Source organism: Equus caballus, chromosome 20 (assembly GCF_041296265.1).
Source record: "Equus caballus isolate H_3958 breed thoroughbred chromosome 20, TB-T2T, whole genome shotgun sequence".
In the NCBI taxonomy this organism is placed as follows: Eukaryota; Metazoa; Chordata; class Mammalia; order Perissodactyla; family Equidae; genus Equus; species Equus caballus.
Genome location: NC_091703.1, coordinates 66,645,404 through 66,666,212, shown reverse-complemented (window position 1 = coordinate 66,666,212; position 20,809 = coordinate 66,645,404). Strand labels below are relative to the sequence as shown.

The window sequence follows — 20,809 nt, the reverse complement described above, 5'->3', positions numbered from 1 at the left end:
TGTATGAGCTGTTTAATAATTGCATAGTAATTTAAATCAGTTCTGCTTAGGCATAAATATATGACATTGTTGTGCTATTAACAACTGGACGCTACATGCAGATAGGAGCAGAAGTTACTTTAGTCATTTAAAATTGTATTACTGACGTGTTTTCTACTAACAGAGATAACGACCGTAGCAACAGTAATATAATCATAGTTGTACCCAGGGCTAATCTTTATTACAAGTTTGCTGCGGGCAGTCACAGCGCTAAGTTTATTTATCCCAACAACACTCTAGTTCATCCATGGCGCAGGTCATGACACTGGATTCTTTTCAACAGCTGTCGGGGGCTGAAAGGAGTCCACAGCAGGGCAGGGCCATAATTTTTTCAGCTACTTTCCTAATGGTGGGTATTCAAGTTTATCCAAGTTGTTGCAGTAAATATCCATGTACATATATCACTATATATAGGCACCGCATTGGCATCAGAAATTTTCCCATAAATGGGACTACCAGGTCAATTGGTATACCCAGATCCTGAGCAAAGGATCTGGGATATACGAATTTAGGCCTCATGGACTTCAAACAGCTTGGATAGGCAAAGCAGAATCTGCATGGCATTTTGAGGAGAGGAATAAGATGAAGACACGGCAGTGGGAAATACTACGATGTGTCCGCTTGGCAATCAGTAACACTGATGCTACACTCTCGGGGCACTGAGATGTGGGAGGGGGTTCCTGAAGCAGGCTAGTGTGGATCTTGATGTCAACTGGAAGAATTTAGATTTGCTCCTCTAGGAAGCAAAGAACCATTTATAGTTATTATTATAACATTTGCAATAATGAGACAAGTGATTAAGCAACCTTTCAGAATTGGAAGAAAAAACCCTGGCGGTCTGCTGACCCACACATATTTGAGCCTGAGCACGCTGTTCTTTCCAGACCATATGGACTTTGGCAATCTCAGTTTCCTCAGGAACTCCTTGAGTCACAGAACTAGGACAACTCCCTGTTCAAAAGCAAATGCTTTCTCATCAACTCAAAATTGCTCCTATTATCAAGTTTGAGACACAGAACAACAGCAAAAGCCTTCTGAGGACACAGTCAACGACACACCATGGGCCACCTCCTATTTCCGGCCCTTTCTTCTCTGTCACACACCAAAGCCAGAGAGGCCACTGGGCGATCGACCTTGAGCCCCTACACAACCCACCCTCCTTCTGGTCTGAACATCTTTGTTTTCAGTACTGGTAGATCCTCCTGGAGCGAGCACGGCATTCTGGATCCTTCGTCAACCAACAGATTCCACCTGGTGGTCTTTCCGTAGCACAAAGGTCAGGCCTCCAGATCTCTGTGGTGCTTGTATTTTAAAGAGGCCCCTCAATTTATGTCTCTAGTTCTAACACAACAACTAGTTCATCAGAAAAAACATGGAATTTGAAGTGAAAGCAAGATAATCCATCATCTCCACTACACAAAATATAACCACTCTGTCTTTTTACTATTTTTACTTTTGCCCATCCTGTAGATGTTAATATGCTCTATGGGTCCATCATTCACCCTCTTCTTCAAATACTCTGTAGAAGATCCATCTATATCCAGAGCATCAACATCGCCTTTGTCAAGGACTCAAATCCCAAGACCCATCTTATATTTCTTATGCCATATTTTATATTTCTTATATGAAAATCTCACATTTATCTCTTTGTTAATGGCACCACCATTGACTCTGCTGCCAAAGCAAGAACCTTCAGACACTGATATTTTCTCCTCATTCAGCATCTATGCCCAGGGATGGTGTCTACCTGTTCTCTCTCCAGATCTTCATTCATGACCACGCTCTCCTCCCTACTGGGAGGCACTGCCATCACTCCTCGAGCCTACAGCCCTCGCCTCCTGTCTGGCTGCCCTAATTCCACTTTCTAGACCATTTCTCTCCCACCATCTAAAGTTACCTTTATAAAACATTAATCTTGTCATGTCGTTCCAAATTCCACAAAAATGTTTCCTGATTTCACCCATCAGAAACATCTAAGAACACATGTTAGATAAGGAATAAGATAGGATAACATTTCAGATATTATTAAAAAAAAAAAACCCAACTTCCTATTATAAGCCATTCTCTATGTTAGACACTGTGGGCACCATGGAAAAGAAGACCTGGCACCTCTCTACTAGGAAGAGGAAACATCAAGCAAACTAAGGAGAGTAGTTAGGGTATCATATAAAATATAAGATGCTCGGTTAAAGTAGAATTTCTGATGAACAATGAATAATTTTTAGTATTAGTACACTCAAAGTATTGTACAGGACACAAAAAAATATTGCTTATCTGAAATTCAAGTTTTTATTTTCTAAATCCAGCCAGTCTAAGTGTAATACATGATGACACATGCTAAAGTAAAGCCATGCGAATTACAGAACTGTGATGAAGGAGAAAGAGGCACCTGTCTGGAAGGCCTGAGAAGTCTTGTAAAGGAGCCACACCAAGGGATCAAGAGGGGTTCACTGGGTGGATGATGTGCGTGTGTGCATCTGAGCACATACGTGTGTGTGTCAGACAGTGTGAGGGGCATTCTGGGTGGGGAGAGAGCGTCTACAGAGGCAGAAGGAGAGAACCAGCAGAGTGAGTTTGCAGTGTGTGCTGACAGGTGCACAACCGCTTCTCCAAAACGAACAGACGAACAGCAGGAACAGTGCAGATTTATAGGGTCTGCCAATTTCCATGGTGTAAACACACCTGCCAGGACAGATTCCACACAACAAATGTGATGCCACTCTATCTCGGAGGTGGTCAGAGATGTGCCACCGCAGTATTCCCACCACAGAGAATTTCCAACACGGGGATACAAAGGACGTGAATGACTCAAGAGCATAAACAGTCACATGTAGCAAATAATTAGAAAGTGGTGAGTTTTCAGTATTTACGGCCTTTGTTTTAATATAATTTACCTAACTACAAGTTTATATAATTTAATTTTTATCAGTAGCTCTGTTTAAAGAACAAGTTTGCAAAATTTTTTAAAATTTAACAGAAGCCGGCCCTGTGGCTGAATGGTTAAGTTCATGTGCTCTGCTTTGACAGCCCAGGGTTTCACCAGTTTGGATCCTGGGCACGGACATGGCACCACTCATCAGGCCATGCTGAGGCAGCATCCCACATGCTACAACTAGAAGGACCCAGAACCAAAAATTCACAACTATGTGCTGGGGCGCTTTGGGGAGAAAGAAAGAAAAAACAACAAACAAAAAAGGAGATTGGCAACAGATGTTACCTCAGGTGCCAATCTTAAAAAAAAAAACAAAGAAAAGAAAATTTAGCAGCTAGCTCTCATGAGCTGGTATGGGATGTCTCTACATATACCACCGTGTGCTATGAGTCTGTACTCGTGGAGAGCAAAGTGTGTGAAGGAGGGTGAGGGTGGGAATGTGTGTGAATAGGCAAGTGGAAGGTGTTGGACATCCCTTTATACAACCCTATCAGCTCGTATATGGATAGATAGATGACAGACAGACAGATAACGATTATAGATAGATACATAGGTGCATGGTAGATAGACAGATAGACAGACAGATAAATAAGATAGATAGATTCTGAAGATTACCACCCCAACTTTCAGGATTCAGCTCACAGAGTGCCCTACTCACCCCTATGTAGTGAAATAAAAGGAGGAATTGAAGTCAGAGGTCTGAGTCAAAACCCCATCATTTACCAATAATCAGTTTGAGCATCAGCTTTCTCAAAGCAAAAAAGTAGAAAATAATGCCAACCTCCTTGGGGAGAAACTTAACTGAGGTTTAGCATATCAAGGGCTTTGTAAACCAAAAGCTTCCAGATGGCAATCCTACTTAGCATCACACGGATGCCATGTCTTTCCCAGTGCACGTGTGTTTGTTGCCTCTGTGCAAGGACACACGCTTACAACTTCGGGTGTCGCCCAGCCGCACAGGGTTTCTTTCCTTCCCTCCCTACTCTCAGTGACCACCCTCTTAACAGATGCTTTGAGTCCTTCTGGGCACGGCTGCAACCTTTACCCCCACGCTCCTTTCTGTGTCTTGTATTTCATCCAAGAATTACTTAAAATTTCAGAATGGAGACATGTTTCTGAAGCTCTTTTGCCTTGTTCTCAAGCTAGGATATAAACATATTGCAGAAATCCGATGTTAGATTATGAACACAGTCTCCTTGTCTCTAATACATTCTGATTATAGCTGTTAAAATGCTCAACAATGGCAATTTATGATCAATCAACCAGTACGTAAATTAACATCTTTTATGAGGTTTGCATGTTGCTAGAAGCATGCAGAAATGTGCAAGCAAGAGGAAGAGAGATGTCATAGAAAAGAATAAAGATGAGGGAATGCCAGGAAACCCAGACCCCAGATTTTGGGCTTAACTGGATAGGCAACAGCAAACCCAAACACGTTTGAATCAGAAAGTAATATGATGCAAATGGGATTTAAGAAAGAACATCTTAAAGGTGTACACAGGATAATTTGTTATGTGAGTAGTGGCCTCATATCTGCATTTAAAGTTTATCTACAATCTACTACCCCCAAATTTTGTTTAGTTTTTAAACATAAAGTTTGTGCAGGAAAAACGTGTCAGTCCTTCGGCCACATTTGAGCATTCAAAGTGGAAAACTCAAAGAACACGGCAAGCCATCACTTTTCTTGTCTACTTTGCAACATCGCTCTTCCATAACCCCATCCAACGACCTATTTCCTTTTACCTGAGAATTTATTGGACTAGTTTTCCAATTTGCAATGTTATCAAACGAAAAAATCACAATTCTTATGCCAATGTTGACAGAAAAAAAAATCAAGTTATACGTCAAGAACAACGAAAGCTCTCCTGTTCTGATTGTACAACGCTGAGGCTTTCCTCTATAACAATCTGCAAATTTAATATTGTAACAAAGACAGCGAGCGAGAGCGTGAGCACACTGCACGTGGCCCGCTATGGCATCTAACCCCACGGGAGAACTACTGACACTCTCCTGCAAGAAGTAGGAAAATAATCAACCAAAACAGAGCTCCTAAACCCACAGCAGATCTAAGACCACACCAACGAGAGGTGGGAAATATGTGCTCTAGGCAAGACGGATGTTCCCAAAGCTCAGAGGAGGAAGAAATTCTGGGGGTGGCTGGTCAGGCAAGTTTTAGAGAAAACCGCATCTGAGGAGAGACTTGAAAGAGGGTTGGGGTGAGAAATTAGATCCCGGAACCAGGAGGGCAAAAGCTCAGGCCGGAAGAAGGCAAGGGGGCATCTTCAATGGGGAGTGAGTAGGGCAATTCTGTAAAACCCACAGCCTGGAGAAGGCACCGTGTGAAAAGAGACAGCAGTGCTGACAGTGTGGGCTCTGCACTCATTCACCAGCTCCCGCCTGAAGGCCTCCAAGGTCTGCGGCCCTGACCAAAGCGGGTGGGGAGAGTTCCATTCGGCAAAGAACAAGACACAGAACGGCCAACAGGGTTTCCAACTCCAAGCAGAGTGAAGGAGAATCTGAAATAAGAGGATGATGGTGAGAATGGAGAGGAGGCACAGACACGGAGAGGATTCAGAATTCACTGACAGGACACAGTCACTGACGACACGGGGCGCACAGGGAGGGGAGGCATGGTGAGTGACCCAGGGGCCCCACCTGGCTGATGGGACAAAATGGCAGAAACAGGAGAGGGTAGAGCAAGCAGGACATGTGTGCCTGGGGTGTGATGTGCAAGGAGGCAGGAGCTCAGTTCTGCTTCCTGGGACCAAACAGCAGAGGACTTTCACGCCTTTCTGTGTCAGTCTGCGTGGGCACTGCGGGGAGATCCCACAGGGTAAATGAGACCCCACTTTGTCAAAAGTGGAACATTAAATGCCTTCCCTTCTGAATTGCAAAAAAACCTAAGTTTTATTTTCAAGCACACACACTGAAATATAACTCAAAGTCACGTTTTCCAAGCCTTAACTTTTGTCATAGATATGGCCCGAGACTGTCCTCTGAGCTATCCTAGTAAACAACTGGGCAAAGAGCCAGCCCGAGTACTTAGCACTTTTAATGCTTTCCCAGGGCATCAGACGGTGGGCACGCTCTCTGCATTGCACGGGAAGGCAAAAAGATCCAAGGGACCAGACAAAGGAGGGCTTCCTCCTCTTCCCTGGTATCCATACTCTGCTCCCGATGTCTATCCGCCCGCTTTACCATCCACAACGAGGGTAACAGATCCACCCAGGACTCATTCATCAACTGGAGCTCATTGTTCAAATCAAATCAAATCAGAGTTCAAACCAAAAGAAAGCAATTTATGTCACATTCCAATGGGACAGCACAGTGTTCCACTTCACAGCAGACCAACGACTTTCACAAAGGACAGCCTCTACTCCCAGGAGTGGACACTGACTGTGGAGAGACAAGCAATGAACCATTTTTTTAAATTAAAGACCTTTTCAAAAATGAACTAAGGCAACCAAAGAAAACACATCGCAAGGCAAAACACAATTCATTGACAAAAGACCAGAAAATTTTAAATCACTGCAAGAATTCATCCGCAAATTAAAGATCAACCGCCACCCCCTTTCTGCAGGCAAAACAAGTAAGAGCCTGCTTATTTCATCTCGAAGGAAACTCAGACGCAAAAAGTCACCGAGAGCAATTTTCTACATTCTTCTAAATCCATCAAGTTGTATATTCTCCATGCCTTTGTCCCAACTTGCGGTGAATACCACAGAGCACGACTTACTTACTGAGGATATACTACGCCCACCATACTCCCAACTAGAGCGGATTCTTTGAATCAAGAACCCTGTGGCACTCTTGTCCCCTGACCACTCTGGAGCATGGCCCAGGACGGAACAAGAGAGCTGTCAGTGGGTCCTGCCTGGGGAGGTGACACGGATTCCCAGCAGTGACTGCCTCTGAGGAGTTAGGAGCCAGGCTCTGGGTCAGACCGCCTGGCTTCACTATTTGTGGGGGTGGGGGTGGGGGGGGGCGAATGAGCAAGAAATTTACATCCTGTGCCTCAGTTTCCTCAATTGTAAAATGAAGACGATAATGTTACTTTATAAAGTTTTGTGAGGGTAAATGCAGGAAGCACTTAGAGCAGTATACAACCACAGCTGTTGTTAGGACAGTTGATGGAGAACTAGCAAAGAGCTGAAACGATGCTCTTCTGCCCTAAACTTATGCACAACTGAGGGTGGTGAAAGGTCTTGAAAATTTAGAGGTGTGCTCTTTTCCTTTTTGATGCTCTGATGGGAAACAGTTCTCCACTGTTCCAGCGTGTCCCTTCCTGTGGATGGCCCTGAGGCACCAGAAGAGAAGTGGGTATTCTAGGAAATGGAATTCCCCAGAGCCAACTGCCTTTCCCATTTCCTTGTTTTTTCATTAACTTTCCTAAGGTAAGTCCCAGGCTCAAATTCTTGAACACTTTTTCAAGTCTTTCCTCTTCCTCGTTCCCGTCTCTGCTACATTCACTTGTCACCAAAGCCTGCTGTTCTCTCCTTCCAGATGGCTCTCTCATTCATTTCTTTTTAACCACGATCATTACCCTTGCTATTATTAACTACATCTGGTCTATTTTCATCATCTACAAATCGGTCTCTTTCTCTCCAGGTATGCCCTATTATCATCCATCAAGCACACTTCAGACATTTATCATCCTGAGACACTCCCTTCAACGGGGCAGCTCTGTGTGCAGACACTTTCACGTCTTCCTTCAGAGTAAAACCAGCTTCCCAAACCTGGATTTCAGGAGTTTAGAACTTGGCCCCAACCATCCCCAACTCTTTTACCAAATAAGCTTCTTAGGCCAGGTTACATATTCGATGACCCTGAGCCTGACTGCTTCATTCTCACCCTGAACTTTCCCATTCCAGGATGGCATGCCCTAATCTCTTCTCTCCACCTAATTACAGCTCATTCTGGAAGGAAGTGAACATCCTTCTTTGTCCCTGTAGCTTTACCTGACTCCAGACCACCTCAGTCACAATTAGACATGTACTTTTTATGTACTCCTCCCTTAAGGAAACTCCATAGACATTTCTTAAGTAATTCACTTGGCTTTAGTCATTTACTTGTATTGTAAGGTATCTTTTATACCTACATAGCCACCAACTTATGCATCCATTCATGCATCTATCTCATCTTCCACAATTAAATTATCAACTGCTTGAGGGCAGATCTTATACTAACATCAATTTTGGGGGGCTTCCTTCCCACATCCTCTAATATAAGACAGCATTTGTAACATAGCTTATGCTCAATAAATATTTTTTATAGATGCACAGAAAACTATCAGATAACATATAATTGTTAACATAAATATGATAAAACGCCAAGTATGACCAGCTCTAACAAGATTTCTTGACCTTCAGTTTTGGTTTAGATTTCTCTGTGCTTTCCAGGCAATCTGTGGTGCTTTCACAGCCTTATCATCATATTTTGGTGTAATTATCTGTTTACTTGTCTGTCAGCTTAAATAAGCTATATTTTCTTAATAGTTTTATAAATTTCTAACATTTGTTGAGTGAATGAGTAAAAATGAATGAATGAATGAATGAATGTCAAAATATATGCTACATATATGGGTCATTTGAAAATGATGGAAATATTAACACTACCCAGAGTTAAATAAGATTTAAAAGGTCTGCTTCAGCATGTCATGTTCTGGGTTTGTGGACCAAATGACCTCAATTATGTATTACTAGTGATGATATCTAAAGTCATTAAAGACAGCGAGATACATCAAAATGTTTAATATTTGTTATATGCATAATAGATGAGTGCATTCATTTATCTCCCAAAATCAATTTTCACTAAGTAAACATTAATTCACTGCATAGATTGCCCGAGGTTCTGGGCATGATCTTTTCCTTTAATACATTCCTTCTAATACCAGCACAGAAAGTTGCCGGTGGGTATAGGGTCTCCTTTGGCTACAAGCTTCCTGTTTTTGCACAACCACCATCTATTTTCTTGGCACAGGCAGACCGTTCTCATCCTGGACAAAAGACTCTGTAGCAGAGCAGAGGAAACAGCAGCACTTCGCAGAGTAACCAGGCCGGGCCCTGAGGCACAGCGACTCTCTAACAATAATATTGCCAATATTTAGTTCCCTTTGTGTCCTCCCTACAGGAGTTTTGGTAGAGAGGTCCAATTCAGTGATGCTCACATGAATTTTGACTGATGGAATTATCACTCATCCCAGCGAATCTTCATTTTTACTCAGCAGTTCAGTGGTACATACCAATGGTCCTAAATCAGGACAGTATGTCAGGATAACTCAGGGAAATCTTCCAGATACCTGGTTCCTGGCCTCCCTACTCAGGCACAGTCGGGAGTATGTGATACACGATGGGGTAGGTGGGCACATCCTTTTTACATGACTCCCCTCAATAAGAAACACTAATACACAAGAAAAGAGACAGCCTGTGTTTTGATTGGATCAGCCAAAAAATGTTTTTTTCAAACCATGCCAACATGAGCGCACTGTAGGAGCTTGGTAAATATTTGTTAAATGGATGAAATAATGAATAATGTAGAAATCATTCACTGCTACCTTAGTAGAATATGTGAATAATATCTATATAGTAATTTATACACAACTTTCTCATGCACTTTATCTCATTTCATCCTCAAAAAATTTCCATGAGATAATGAGAAACAATTTTCTTCCTATTTTCCAGATAAGAAAACTAAGATTCAGGAAGGTAATGCAACAAGGCCAACGTCACCCAGCAAGCGAGTACCAGAGCAAGGACTGAAAACACGTGGTTCGGACCCTTAAAGGAAGGATTTGCCCATCACTCCCTGAAGAATTGCAAAACTCTTCTCCTTGATTAATACTAATAAAGAATAACAATGCTAATGATCTGCATATTCTGAATCCATCCTGTACTGTGAATCCAGACACCTGGATTCTAGACTAAGGTCTGCCCTTTCCTTGAGTGACCCTGGGCCAAGTCACTGCCAAGGTTCCTGTCTTGTCTGCCGTACACAGGCCACGGGCACACACCATCACAGCTCGGTCGTCATCCACATCACGTGGCTCCATGTCAAGCTGACATTGAAGGAGCTCAATCAAAAGTCTGCCTGGGTTTGTACAACCTTAGCTTCTTCAGGACATCTTTTTAAGAATAATTCTTTGTTCCTGTGGACAGATATCTATGACCTAAGACTGGCCCAAGAAAGCTGAAGGGATGGAGACCCACTGAGCTGGCTGCTTGGGGCTGGCCCTGGGCTTTAGGTAAAAGTCACTGGTAGGCTTCTGAGAAAATCAAGAAGATAATAAAGAATAGGATTCAAGTCAGATGCTCTGCACAGGAGTGGAAAAAACTGCATTTAGCCAAAACACCTTGTACTCACAGGAAGAAAGGACACAGACGGTACACAAGGGGCAAGGTCTCCCAGTGTCTGGGCCACCAACATAGGAACTGTTTGGAGCATCGTTAACAGAGGACGGAGTTCAGTCGACAAGAGATAACTGGTGGAAGTAATTAATGAATAGTCAGTTCCACACAATATAACACTACACGCAAATCCATGGCTCTTCTTCTAGAGAACTAAACTGTTAATACCCAAGGAGTTGAAGAAGGCACCTTCTCTTCTGAGCATTCAGAGATAAACACAACACTATCTTAAAATAGTTACCGCAGAAAGAGGGGCTTGTAAGACTTTGTGAACTGGCATAGAATGATTTGTGTAAACCAGGAAATCATATAAAGAGAATGAAGACTATAAAAGCCACACAATTTTTGAAAAATTCTGTCACTTCCTAATTATAACCATGAGTCGGAAATGTCAGCATTCCTAGTATTCTCTATTTTCAAGTTACTGGCTGTACTGACTTTACTCTAAAAAATAAAAACATTTTTTTTTTTAGTTGGAGCTTTTATTTTTCTAATATCACCTGCTTCATATGATCCCTACTACAAGTGGTAATAGAACTGTAGACTGAGACATTGAGTACCTCTTATTGTATATGAAAAAACATTTTAACTTAGCAAAAAATCCTCAATCACATTTTGATGTAAACAGGTGGCTAAAAACAGCAAAAAGACCTCTTGTCTCTGAATAATACCTTCATTCATAATAAAATATATAGCTAACAGATCCTTTGCATATGAAAACATGTTGCCTTTCTTCTTGGCTGAATTTTACTGAGAAAATGAGATTTCTTTAAAAAAAGAAGCAATATTTTTATCTGGTATATATTTTTAAATATTCATTTCCTCTAGTATATCCAAACATCTACAAAATTATTAAATCTCCTATCCCAACAGAATATCAGAGTGAAAAAAATAACAAAAAAGCCAAGGTTTAAAAAGGGGAAGTCAAATCATGTTTCAAGTTTTACTCAATTTTACTTGTCATAATTTTTTACCTTTAATATTTGAAGTTCTATGCAAATTTACCTAAAATTACACAATTGAGATTTCTAAATTTTTCCCTTATATATGCCATTTAAGATGCGTTTGTGTACAGAACAGAATGCATAAGACTGTATGAGAAAAGATGTCCCTGAGCATCATGCAGTCAGTGAGGAGAGGACCAAGCAAGCAGATCAGAGACCACACGTGACATGCAGGCTCCTCCCTTCAGCACACACCAGAGGTTCCTCTTCTCTTTCACTGCGTCCAACATCATTAAATGTCAATAAACTTCACTGCATCCCACTGCTCCATCTCTACTGCCACCAGCAGAGTCCAAACCACCATTATGTTTGCCTAAACCACCACAACTGCCTCCTAACACTCCTCTTTTCCTCTCTCGACCCATCCCACACCCCCCACGGGCTATGCTAAACTCCTCTTAGCCTCTCCCAACTCACCCCGCACCCTCCATGGGTCATGCTTCTCCCTTCTTTGAACTGCTCCAAGGGCTTCTCAGTCTTCTTACATAAAATCCAAAGACCTGTAAGGCCTCTAAGATGGAACCCTCTCTTCTCTCATCAGTCTCATCCATTACCTCCTCCTCCTCCGCCCTCCTCCTCCTCCTCCGCCCTCCTCTGCCCTCCTCCTCCTCCTCTGCCCCCCTCCTCCTCCTCCTCCGCCCTCCTCCTCTTCCTCCGCCCTCCTCCTCCTCCGCCCTCCTCCTCCTCTGCCCTCCTCCGCCCTCCTCCTCCTCCGCCCTCCTCCTCCTCCTCCGCCCTCCTCCTCCTCCTCCGCCCTCCTCCTCCTCCGCCCTCCTCCTCCTCCTCCGCCCTCCTCCGCCCTCCTCCTCCTCTGCCCTCCTCCTCCTCCTCCGCCCTCCTCCTCCTCCACCCTCCTCCTCCTTCACCCTCCTCCTCCTCCTCCTCCGCCCTCCTCCTCCTCCTCCTCCTCCTCCTCCAGCCTCCTCCTCCTCACTTCTCTCTGCCCTTCCTTTAGTTCCTTTAGTTCCCCAAACAGGCTACACTGTTTTCTCTATAAGGATCACTGCCTGCACCATCCTTTGCCTTGAATTCCCTTCCACTGGCTCTTCACAAGGCTGACTTCTCACCCCTCAAGTTTCTCCTGCAATGTCTCCTCCTTGCAGAGCCTTCCTCGAGCAGAGCCTTGCTCTGTGCACAGCCTCCCCTGCGTGGTTGCCCTTCACTCACTCTGTTCAAGTCCTTGTTAAAAGTGAAGAGTTTTAGCATCTATGTTTGTTTGTTGTTTAGATCTCCTCCTCTCAACTCTAAGTTCTACCAGGACAAGGACTCTGCCTTGTTCATCCTCTGCACACAGTAGAGACTAAATCAATATTTGTTGAGGGGAGACTCATTGCACACCAAGCAGTGAGCTGCTTCCCTTCTGCCATGCACATCGCAGCAAGACACAGAGTCCTGGGCACCAGTACACAGGCTGCAGACCAAGCTGGTGTGCAGAGCTTGGAGGCACAGTGACATAGTGGCACCTGTCCAACTGTTTACAACTTCAAAGACACACTTTGGTTTAATCTGTTATCTAGTAGAAGATACAATTTTGATGTTAGATATGTAATTTTAAATGAGAAACCATATTTTCAAGTATAAAGATATATATATATCTACATATATATATATTTCCCATATTGCCAAGGCAAAAGTAAATATATTAATATATTTTTTCTTGGTTATATTTTTGGCTCTTAAGGTCAAAAATTAGGTTTTAAAATTAGGTTAGATATAAGCTACCACATTTACAAGATTAAATTCATTCTGGGCCCATACACGTTGGTCCTCAGAAGTCCCTGTGTTATAATTAAACTTGAACAAAGACTGTTGCTGCTGAAAAAGGCAGGCCCTTGAGATCTGAAGAAGCCTGCCTATTAAAAGAAGAAGGTGGATGCAGCCTCACTGTCAGTTCATGGCTGACTCATCTGAAGCTGCGGAGAAGGGGCAAGAAGACCATGTGTGTCACATCTGTCAGCTCTCACCACTTTTTGACAACTGGACAGTCACATGCAAAAAAAAGAAACTGGACCCCTACCTCACACCACATACAAAAAGTAACTCAAGATGGATCAAAGACCTAAATGTAAGAGCCAAAATTATAAAACTCTTAGAAGAAAAACTTAGGGGCAAATCTTTATAACTTCGGATTTGCAAATAGTTTCTTAGATATGACACAAATCCGACAAATAACCAAAGGAAAAATAGATCAATTGGACTTTATCAAAATTAAAAACTTGTGCTTCAAGGTACTATCTAGAAAATGAAAACTTACTAAATGGGAGAAAATATTTGTAAATTATTTATCTGACAAGGATATAGCACCCATTATATATAAAGAACTCTTACAACTCAACAACAAAGACAAATAACCCAACTAAAAATGGACAAAAGATTTTGATCAATATTTCTCCAATGAACTGATACAAATAGCCAATGAGCACATGAAATGATGCTCAATATCATTATTCATTAGTGAAATGTAAATCAAAATCACAATAAGGCAGCCATTCACACACTGCACCGCAAGGATGGCTATAACAAAAATGCCTGACAACAACAAGTGTTGACAAGGCTGTAAAGAAATTTGAATTCTCTTGTGTGCTGGTAGGAATGCAAGATGTGCAGCTGCTTTGAAATACAGCTTGACGGTTCCTAAAAAATGTAAATGCACACTTACCATATGACCCAGCAATTTCATTCCTTGAATATAAAACTCAAGAGAACTGAGAACATATGTCCACTCAAACACTTGTACACAACGTTAAAAGCAGCTTCATACATAATAGCATAACAACTGGAACAATCCAATTAACTCATGGATGGCTAAACAGGTAGGTGGTACAGACAGACTATGGAATGTCACTCTGCAATAAAAGGAACGAACTACTGATAGATGCTATAACATGATCCATCTTGAAAATATTACACTAAATGATAAAAACCCAGATATAAATGGTCACATTGAATGATTCCATTTATATGAAGTTTCCAGAATAGGCAAATCCAGAGACAGAAAGTAGATGACTGGTGGCTGGGAGCTGGGTTTTGAGGGGAGTGGAGGAATGACTGCTCATGGATATCAGGTTTCTATTTTGGGGTGATCAAAACATTCTGAAATTACATAGTGGTGATGATTGCACAGTGTTTTTTTGTGAAAACCACTCAACTGTACACTTTAAAAGAGTGAATTGTATTACAGTATGTGAATTATATCTTAATTTTAAAAAGCAGGCAATCACCAACAAGACCAAAAAAAGACTGAACCAAATATTATCCATGTACCTCCCTGGATTCAGTTTATTCCTGATCATGCCACCTTCAACAGTAATACAAACATTAATTGTCTAAGCTTAGTCTATATACTCTTTTTCTGGATTTTCACTTTTGAATTCTAACTTTCCCAGCTCTAGTGTGATCAACCAACCAAGTTTTCCCAGGACTGAGAGGGGTTCCAGGACATGTGACTTTCACCACTAAAACGGGGAAAGTTCCAGGAAGGCTGGGACAACTTTATTCTTGCAGGATCTGGCATAATTTACCTAATTCCTCCGTTCTTTGCTTAAGCACTGGTGATATCTCTATTCTGCTTTTACTTTCTTTCCTTCTAATTCTACACCTTCTCCCTCTGCTATTTCTTTTTTACTATTAAGTAATTTCTCACAGATTAGTATATCTCATCTCAGTCTCTCCTGAGTTTGAGAGATGAACAGCCAATTGTCTTCTAGACGTTTCTACTGGAGATCTCTTTGGCCACGAACATGTAAGTCTAACGAAATCTAAACTTGCTTTAGTGACTAAATTAACACTCTTCTGGATCTTATCGCTGCCACCTTCTCTCTGGACGTAAAGTGAGTTACCCACTCTCTTCTCTGCATTATCATCAGGTCTAATGGATCGCTGGACTTTGATTACACTACCTGGGGACCTCTCTCCTGACCCCACTTGTCCTGCTAACCTCCAGGACCGAGTCTGAGGAGTGGAGAAGTGCTCCTCAGACTTTTTAAATCCATCATCAGTTCAAAAAACTCCGAAACCCCATAATGTTGTGTCAAATTTCAGAATATTGAAAATAAAACCCCAAACAAAGTACATGATGCTTGTTTTCTCCAAATTAGACGTGTCCAATTCTTCAGAGATCTGGATGCAGCACTTCCTGGCTGCTCTCTTTCTCTCTGTCACACACTCTCCCACACTCACCCCAGACACAAGAACTCCACCAACCACACCACATACAGACACACCCTCATGAGCTCCAGCAATGGGGACATGCTTTAAACGACTCCAGCAGAACCTGACGTTTGGGTCTCAGACAACTGTCCTCTCCTTCTGGAAGCCTGCATTCCAAAACTGTACCTACTGAACCATTCATCCTTCAAAATTCACATATCTACGCAGGCTCCTTAAATCCTCCCCGGCCATATCAACTCCAAACAGAATAAATCATTTTCTCCTTTTTAACATACTTTTAGTGTTGCATTTATCAAGTAGTATTAGAATTTATTTGATTATATAACTGCCACCTCTAACTTGAGAGGGAACTCTCAAGACAGGAATTCTATCTCATTTGTCATCAATGCATCTTATACCCAAGGAATAGCAGGCATAAGACTCAATTTGTTGCACTCCACTAATATTTGTGATATATTACTTTGATTAAATGAAGACAACTTATGCAGCATGCTAAAATATGACTCAGTGACATTTTAATAATAAATGAAGATGAATCTTTGGATCGTTTACATACACAGTTACCAAAAATGTAAAGTATACTGACATGTGCATCTCTCAATCTGGACCTGCAAAAGAGAAGGTACCAAGTAATACAATATAGTCACCTATTTCCTGTCTACCTACCACTCGTCTCTCTCTGCTACTCAGTCAAGCACGTCGAAAAGGTCATGTACGACCACCACCTCCTTTTCCTGACTTCTCAGTTCCTCCTCACTCTACAGAAATAGAGTAGTTCCCTCCACTTAGATAAAACTTCTATGGCAAATGCCACCAGTGACCTCTACATGGCCAAATCCAGAGGACGTTTCTCATCTCTGAAGTTTCCTACTGACTTTCTGCTGCATCTGGTAAACTGGGCATTCCCCTGGAATCCCTCTACTGACTTGGCTTCTGGCCCTCCTGCCCCTGGAAACACCATTTCTCAGCTGATTGGGATGCTCTTCCTTCACTCACTCCTCCAGCATCGACTTTCCCAGTTAACTGAGGGCTTCAGGTTCACATACCCAACCATTTCTGGGACCCAAACCCTTGGATAACACACAGGCAGCTCAAAATCATGACATCGAGTCTGAATTCCTCACTACCCACCTACACCTAGGCCTGGTCTGCTTCTTTAATTCCACTTCTCAGTTGGTGGTCCTTACTCACCCAGACCATTGACGTGCCAGTCTCCCTAAACACTCTCCTTACAAATCATGTTCAAGGACAACCAAGGCCTGCCCGCCTACCTTCTCCTTCAGCTCCTGACACATCTCCATCCCACACCCTCCACCCCTCCTGTGGGTCAACACCTCCACCTTTCTCTGGGCTGGACAACAGTCTATTCTCTCATCTGCTCCTGTTCTGCCCACGTGATAGTCACGTTCCATTTTCCCCACTTCTGCCAAAGTTAGTAACACATATGTTATACATACACACACATATATATAATGCAAATTTGACTGAGCCACTCTCCTAATTAAAACCCACTAGTTGGGGCCAGCTCGGTGGCGCAGCGGTTAAGTGCACATGTTGCGCTTCTCAGCAGCCCAGGGTTCGCCGGTTCGGATCCCAGGTGTGGACGTGGCACCGCTTGGCAAGCCTGCTGTGGTAGGCGTCCCACATATAAAGTAAAGGAAGATGGGCACGGATGTTAGCTCAGGGCCAGGCTTCCTCAGCAAAAAAGAGGAGGACTGGCAGTAGTTAGCTCAGGGCTAATCTTCCTCAAAAAAAAAAAAAAAAAAACCACGACTAGTGCATCTTTATAACTATAGCGTTTACTAAGTTCTCTATTTTGACCCAGTTATCATAACCAGAAATCTAAGTTCATCCTACAGTATTAACCCAGGATGCATTCTTACATTTTCTATTGTCTTCTATTTCATTTGAAATTAGAAAACAAAAAACCCGAGAAACTAGTCTTTACTGATTTTCAGACCCACAAATAGACTGTGGGTCACAAATGTAAAAACACTCACCTACAGGCTGAAGCCCATCCTGAGGCCCACCTCAACCCATCGTTGCCCTTTTCCTGACAACCTAGAGAGGCGCTTCTGTGGTCACGGAGGGCTCAGCTCACAAACGGCACCCTCTACAGGGGACCGGTAGAAATAAGGGGTGAATTGCAAACTTTAAATGTTTCAAGTCACCTAAAGGGAGGTTCACTAATTAACTAGAAAAGCATAGAAGGGTTGTCAGAAAGGAGGCTCTCAAGAGGCTGCAGGGGCCTCTTCTCCTCGGTCCCCCACTCAGAGGGGCCCCAGTAAAGTTCCACCAGGCGCAGTGTTAGTAGAACAGATTTCCACAACAAAAGTCTATGGAAAGTAAAAACAAAACAAGAGGAAAGAATCATCTAGAGTCTTGTTGGAAGGCTCACAATTGCTGCTTCACATCTAATAACTCAATTTGAAGTGGACCCGGGAGCAAGCGGGACCAATTAAAACGGAACTGCAATACGTGGAATGCAATGTTCCAAAATCAATGGCAACTCCTCAAAGAATTTTCCCAGAAGTTACTTGAATCCCAATATAACAGAAGTAAAAAGTTTCCCAATGCCTAGAGCATAAGATGGAAAGTGGGGATCATAAGTTTTCTATGAATTATGAAGGTAAGTTCCATCATCGGGAAAATGGCTTTACAGTAAGAACATTTACAGAATATAATGTGGCAACATCATCAAGAGTATTCCTTCTAACTTTGCACTTTTTTCAACGTAATTATAAATCATTTCTACTATGGTTAAATCAAAAGTATTTTTATTCCTTGAAAAGTCCTAATTAAATGTAGACGATACTCAAGAATACTTATTGAGATAAAATCTACATCCCATCTATTGAGCCTCTTGAAATTTAGTTACCAAAATTTTATATCCTAAAACATAAATAATTTTAAATTATTTGTGATTGTATATAATAGACAAAATATAAGCATTTAACCGGTTTATTTAATTTCAGTCTTTGTCAGTGTTAATAAAAACTTGTCACAGCAAAAGAATTACAAAAATTTATTCTCATAGCCTTTTGACAATTTTATCACTATTTTGCTTTTACTTCAAAGAATTCTCAGATAGCTAAAGAAATCCATGGAATATCAGTCTTAGGACACATTTCTTCAAAGGCTTTTGCTGAAAACCTTGGAAGGAGGCATTTCCCCCGGTAGTAACTACTTGGCTGTGGTGGTTATGCCAAGAGCATGGCTGCTGAGACATTTCAGGCAATGTTTCATCTTCCTTACCAGAAGCATAATTCTATTCAGAAGACTGAATATATCCTGTTACTCTGCAGAATTCTAAAGTCTTTACATTTTATCTCATCAAAATTCACACTCGAAACCCAGAGCTGATTCATTTAGCTTCCTCTCCACTTCATGCTTCCTCTTGGGTTGGTCCTTTAACTCTTCACTAGCAACTACACTGGAGGTTGAAATAATGAAAATGTAACTAGATGGGCAATCGCTCTTTTAGATTGTCCATTACCTTTAAGTAATGTGGCGTGAGGGTGGACAGCAGACTACCCATGCATGTCCCTTATTTACACGCTCCTCCCCCCTCCTCCCTCTGTCTCCCCCATACTCGTCCCTCCTCCCTTCTCCTCCTCCTCCCCTCTATCTACCTGCTCTCCCTACTTTCCTGAAGCCTTAGGGTCCAGCTCACATCCAAAAGGTACAGAACTGCTGCTACCCTAGAACCCTAAAAACGTGTCCTTTTCCTCTAATTGGCTTCAGGCTTCCAATATGGCATTAGAAACATCACTTAACAAGATACATACTCCAGAGCTCATTTTTCATGTTACTTTTATCTAATTCAAGGGTAGCCTTATAAGGAACATACATCAGAGTAGCAGAGTATTACACCCACATGCAATGTGAATTAATAACTCCATACCCAGTGACCGTAAAAGAGACGACATTTTCAGTCAATAAAACCAATGCCATACTCACGGTGGTGGTTGGTGGGGCTGGTTTTCAGCATTTCTCGGTGTTTTGCAGGCAGCAGGCTTCGCCATGTCCCTGACAACACACCTGGGGCGCATGATAGACAGCACAACGCACTATTAATTATAAAACGGGTAGAACACATCTAGAAATTAAACACGGCACTGAAAACACAGTCTAAGGGAAACCTCCACAAGCCCCTTCAGTGTCAGCCTGGAGCCCTGGAAAAGCCCTTCGAGGCAGAAATCTTTGACTCAGGCTTCTAAGAGCTCAGTTACACCTAAATAAAATCTGTGCTAGCCTCTGGATCTGATTTTCCTTTTAGCACCAATGAAATGACTGCCAGCCACTTTCCCCACAGAAGAAATGCTACCAAAATCTTTGGCCTCACCATATGAAGACATCTAAAAGCTTAAAAATAGAAACGGCTGTTGTGTTGATACACTACAAGAGGGGCAGGATTTTCTGTGGCTTTGGCTATTTTACCAAAAGATATGGACTGTTGTTTCATGATTCATCACCACACAGGTCCCTGTCTTTAAGCAAAAGAGGCCTTATTGGCCTCAAGGCAGACCCCGTGGACAAAATCTCCTTCAAGCTAAGAAAAGAGGAAGAGTTAGAAGGAAATATTCATATATAAACTATGCGTGTGTGTGTAAAATAAATAAAGAAGATACCTCCAAAATGTGAAAAAAAAAAATAGTCAAAGGTCTTTGTGCCTTTGGTCTTCTACCATAGAATAAAGATGGGTGCAGAGGGTGGACGGACAACGTCCCAAAGCCCAAGGGCAGAGGAGGAGTTAGACACCCTCACCCTCCTGTCGACAGGGCTTAGGGAGCATCTGAGAGAGCTGTCAGCAGAAGTCAGAAACACCCCCATCCGAGGCTGACTTGGACAGCTTAGATACACCTCCACCTCAGAAGCTTTGAACAAGCACTGCCCTGGACAGCGAAGCCTTGGTCCTAAACCCGAGACCCCACGTCTGAGACCGCTATACGGAAACGCCCCTAGGACCCAGGATTCTCAAGCAGGAACCAGGTTCTTAGCAGTCCCAGAGGCTTCTTGGAGGTGTGACTACACTGCCAATATTAAGGCCAGTAGTGCTATTCAGACATGGGTGGCTGGCGAGGCAGTGGCAGATAAACTGCTTCCCAGAGCTAATAGCTGCATGGCAAAATTCTCCACTTCTGAAAGAAATGGTACAGGAAGACATGGACACAACGCACAGAAACGTGCACACACACACTGCTCATTCCAAACAAAGGCAGGGACGACTTAGAGACCGATGTGTAACGTGACAAGGAAAG

The 20,809-nt window shown here is 42.5% G+C and overlaps 1 protein-coding gene across 26 annotated transcripts in view; it reads right to left on the bottom strand.

Annotated features, from left to right (window-relative positions):
* Window positions 1–20,809, bottom strand: part of RIMS1 (regulating synaptic membrane exocytosis 1) — a 418,194-nt gene that overhangs the window by 323,189 nt on the left and 74,196 nt on the right. For 24 of the 26 annotated variants that reach the window (XM_070244805.1, XM_023625163.2, XM_070244806.1 and 21 more), the window contains exon 2: window positions 19,509–19,589. The exons of the other annotated variants lie outside the window; for them this stretch is intronic. In XM_070244805.1, coding sequence (XP_070100906.1) covers window positions 19,509–19,589 — 81 coding nt within the window. The remainder of the gene's footprint in view (window positions 1–19,508; window positions 19,590–20,809) is intronic. 26 annotated transcript variants of the gene reach the window in all.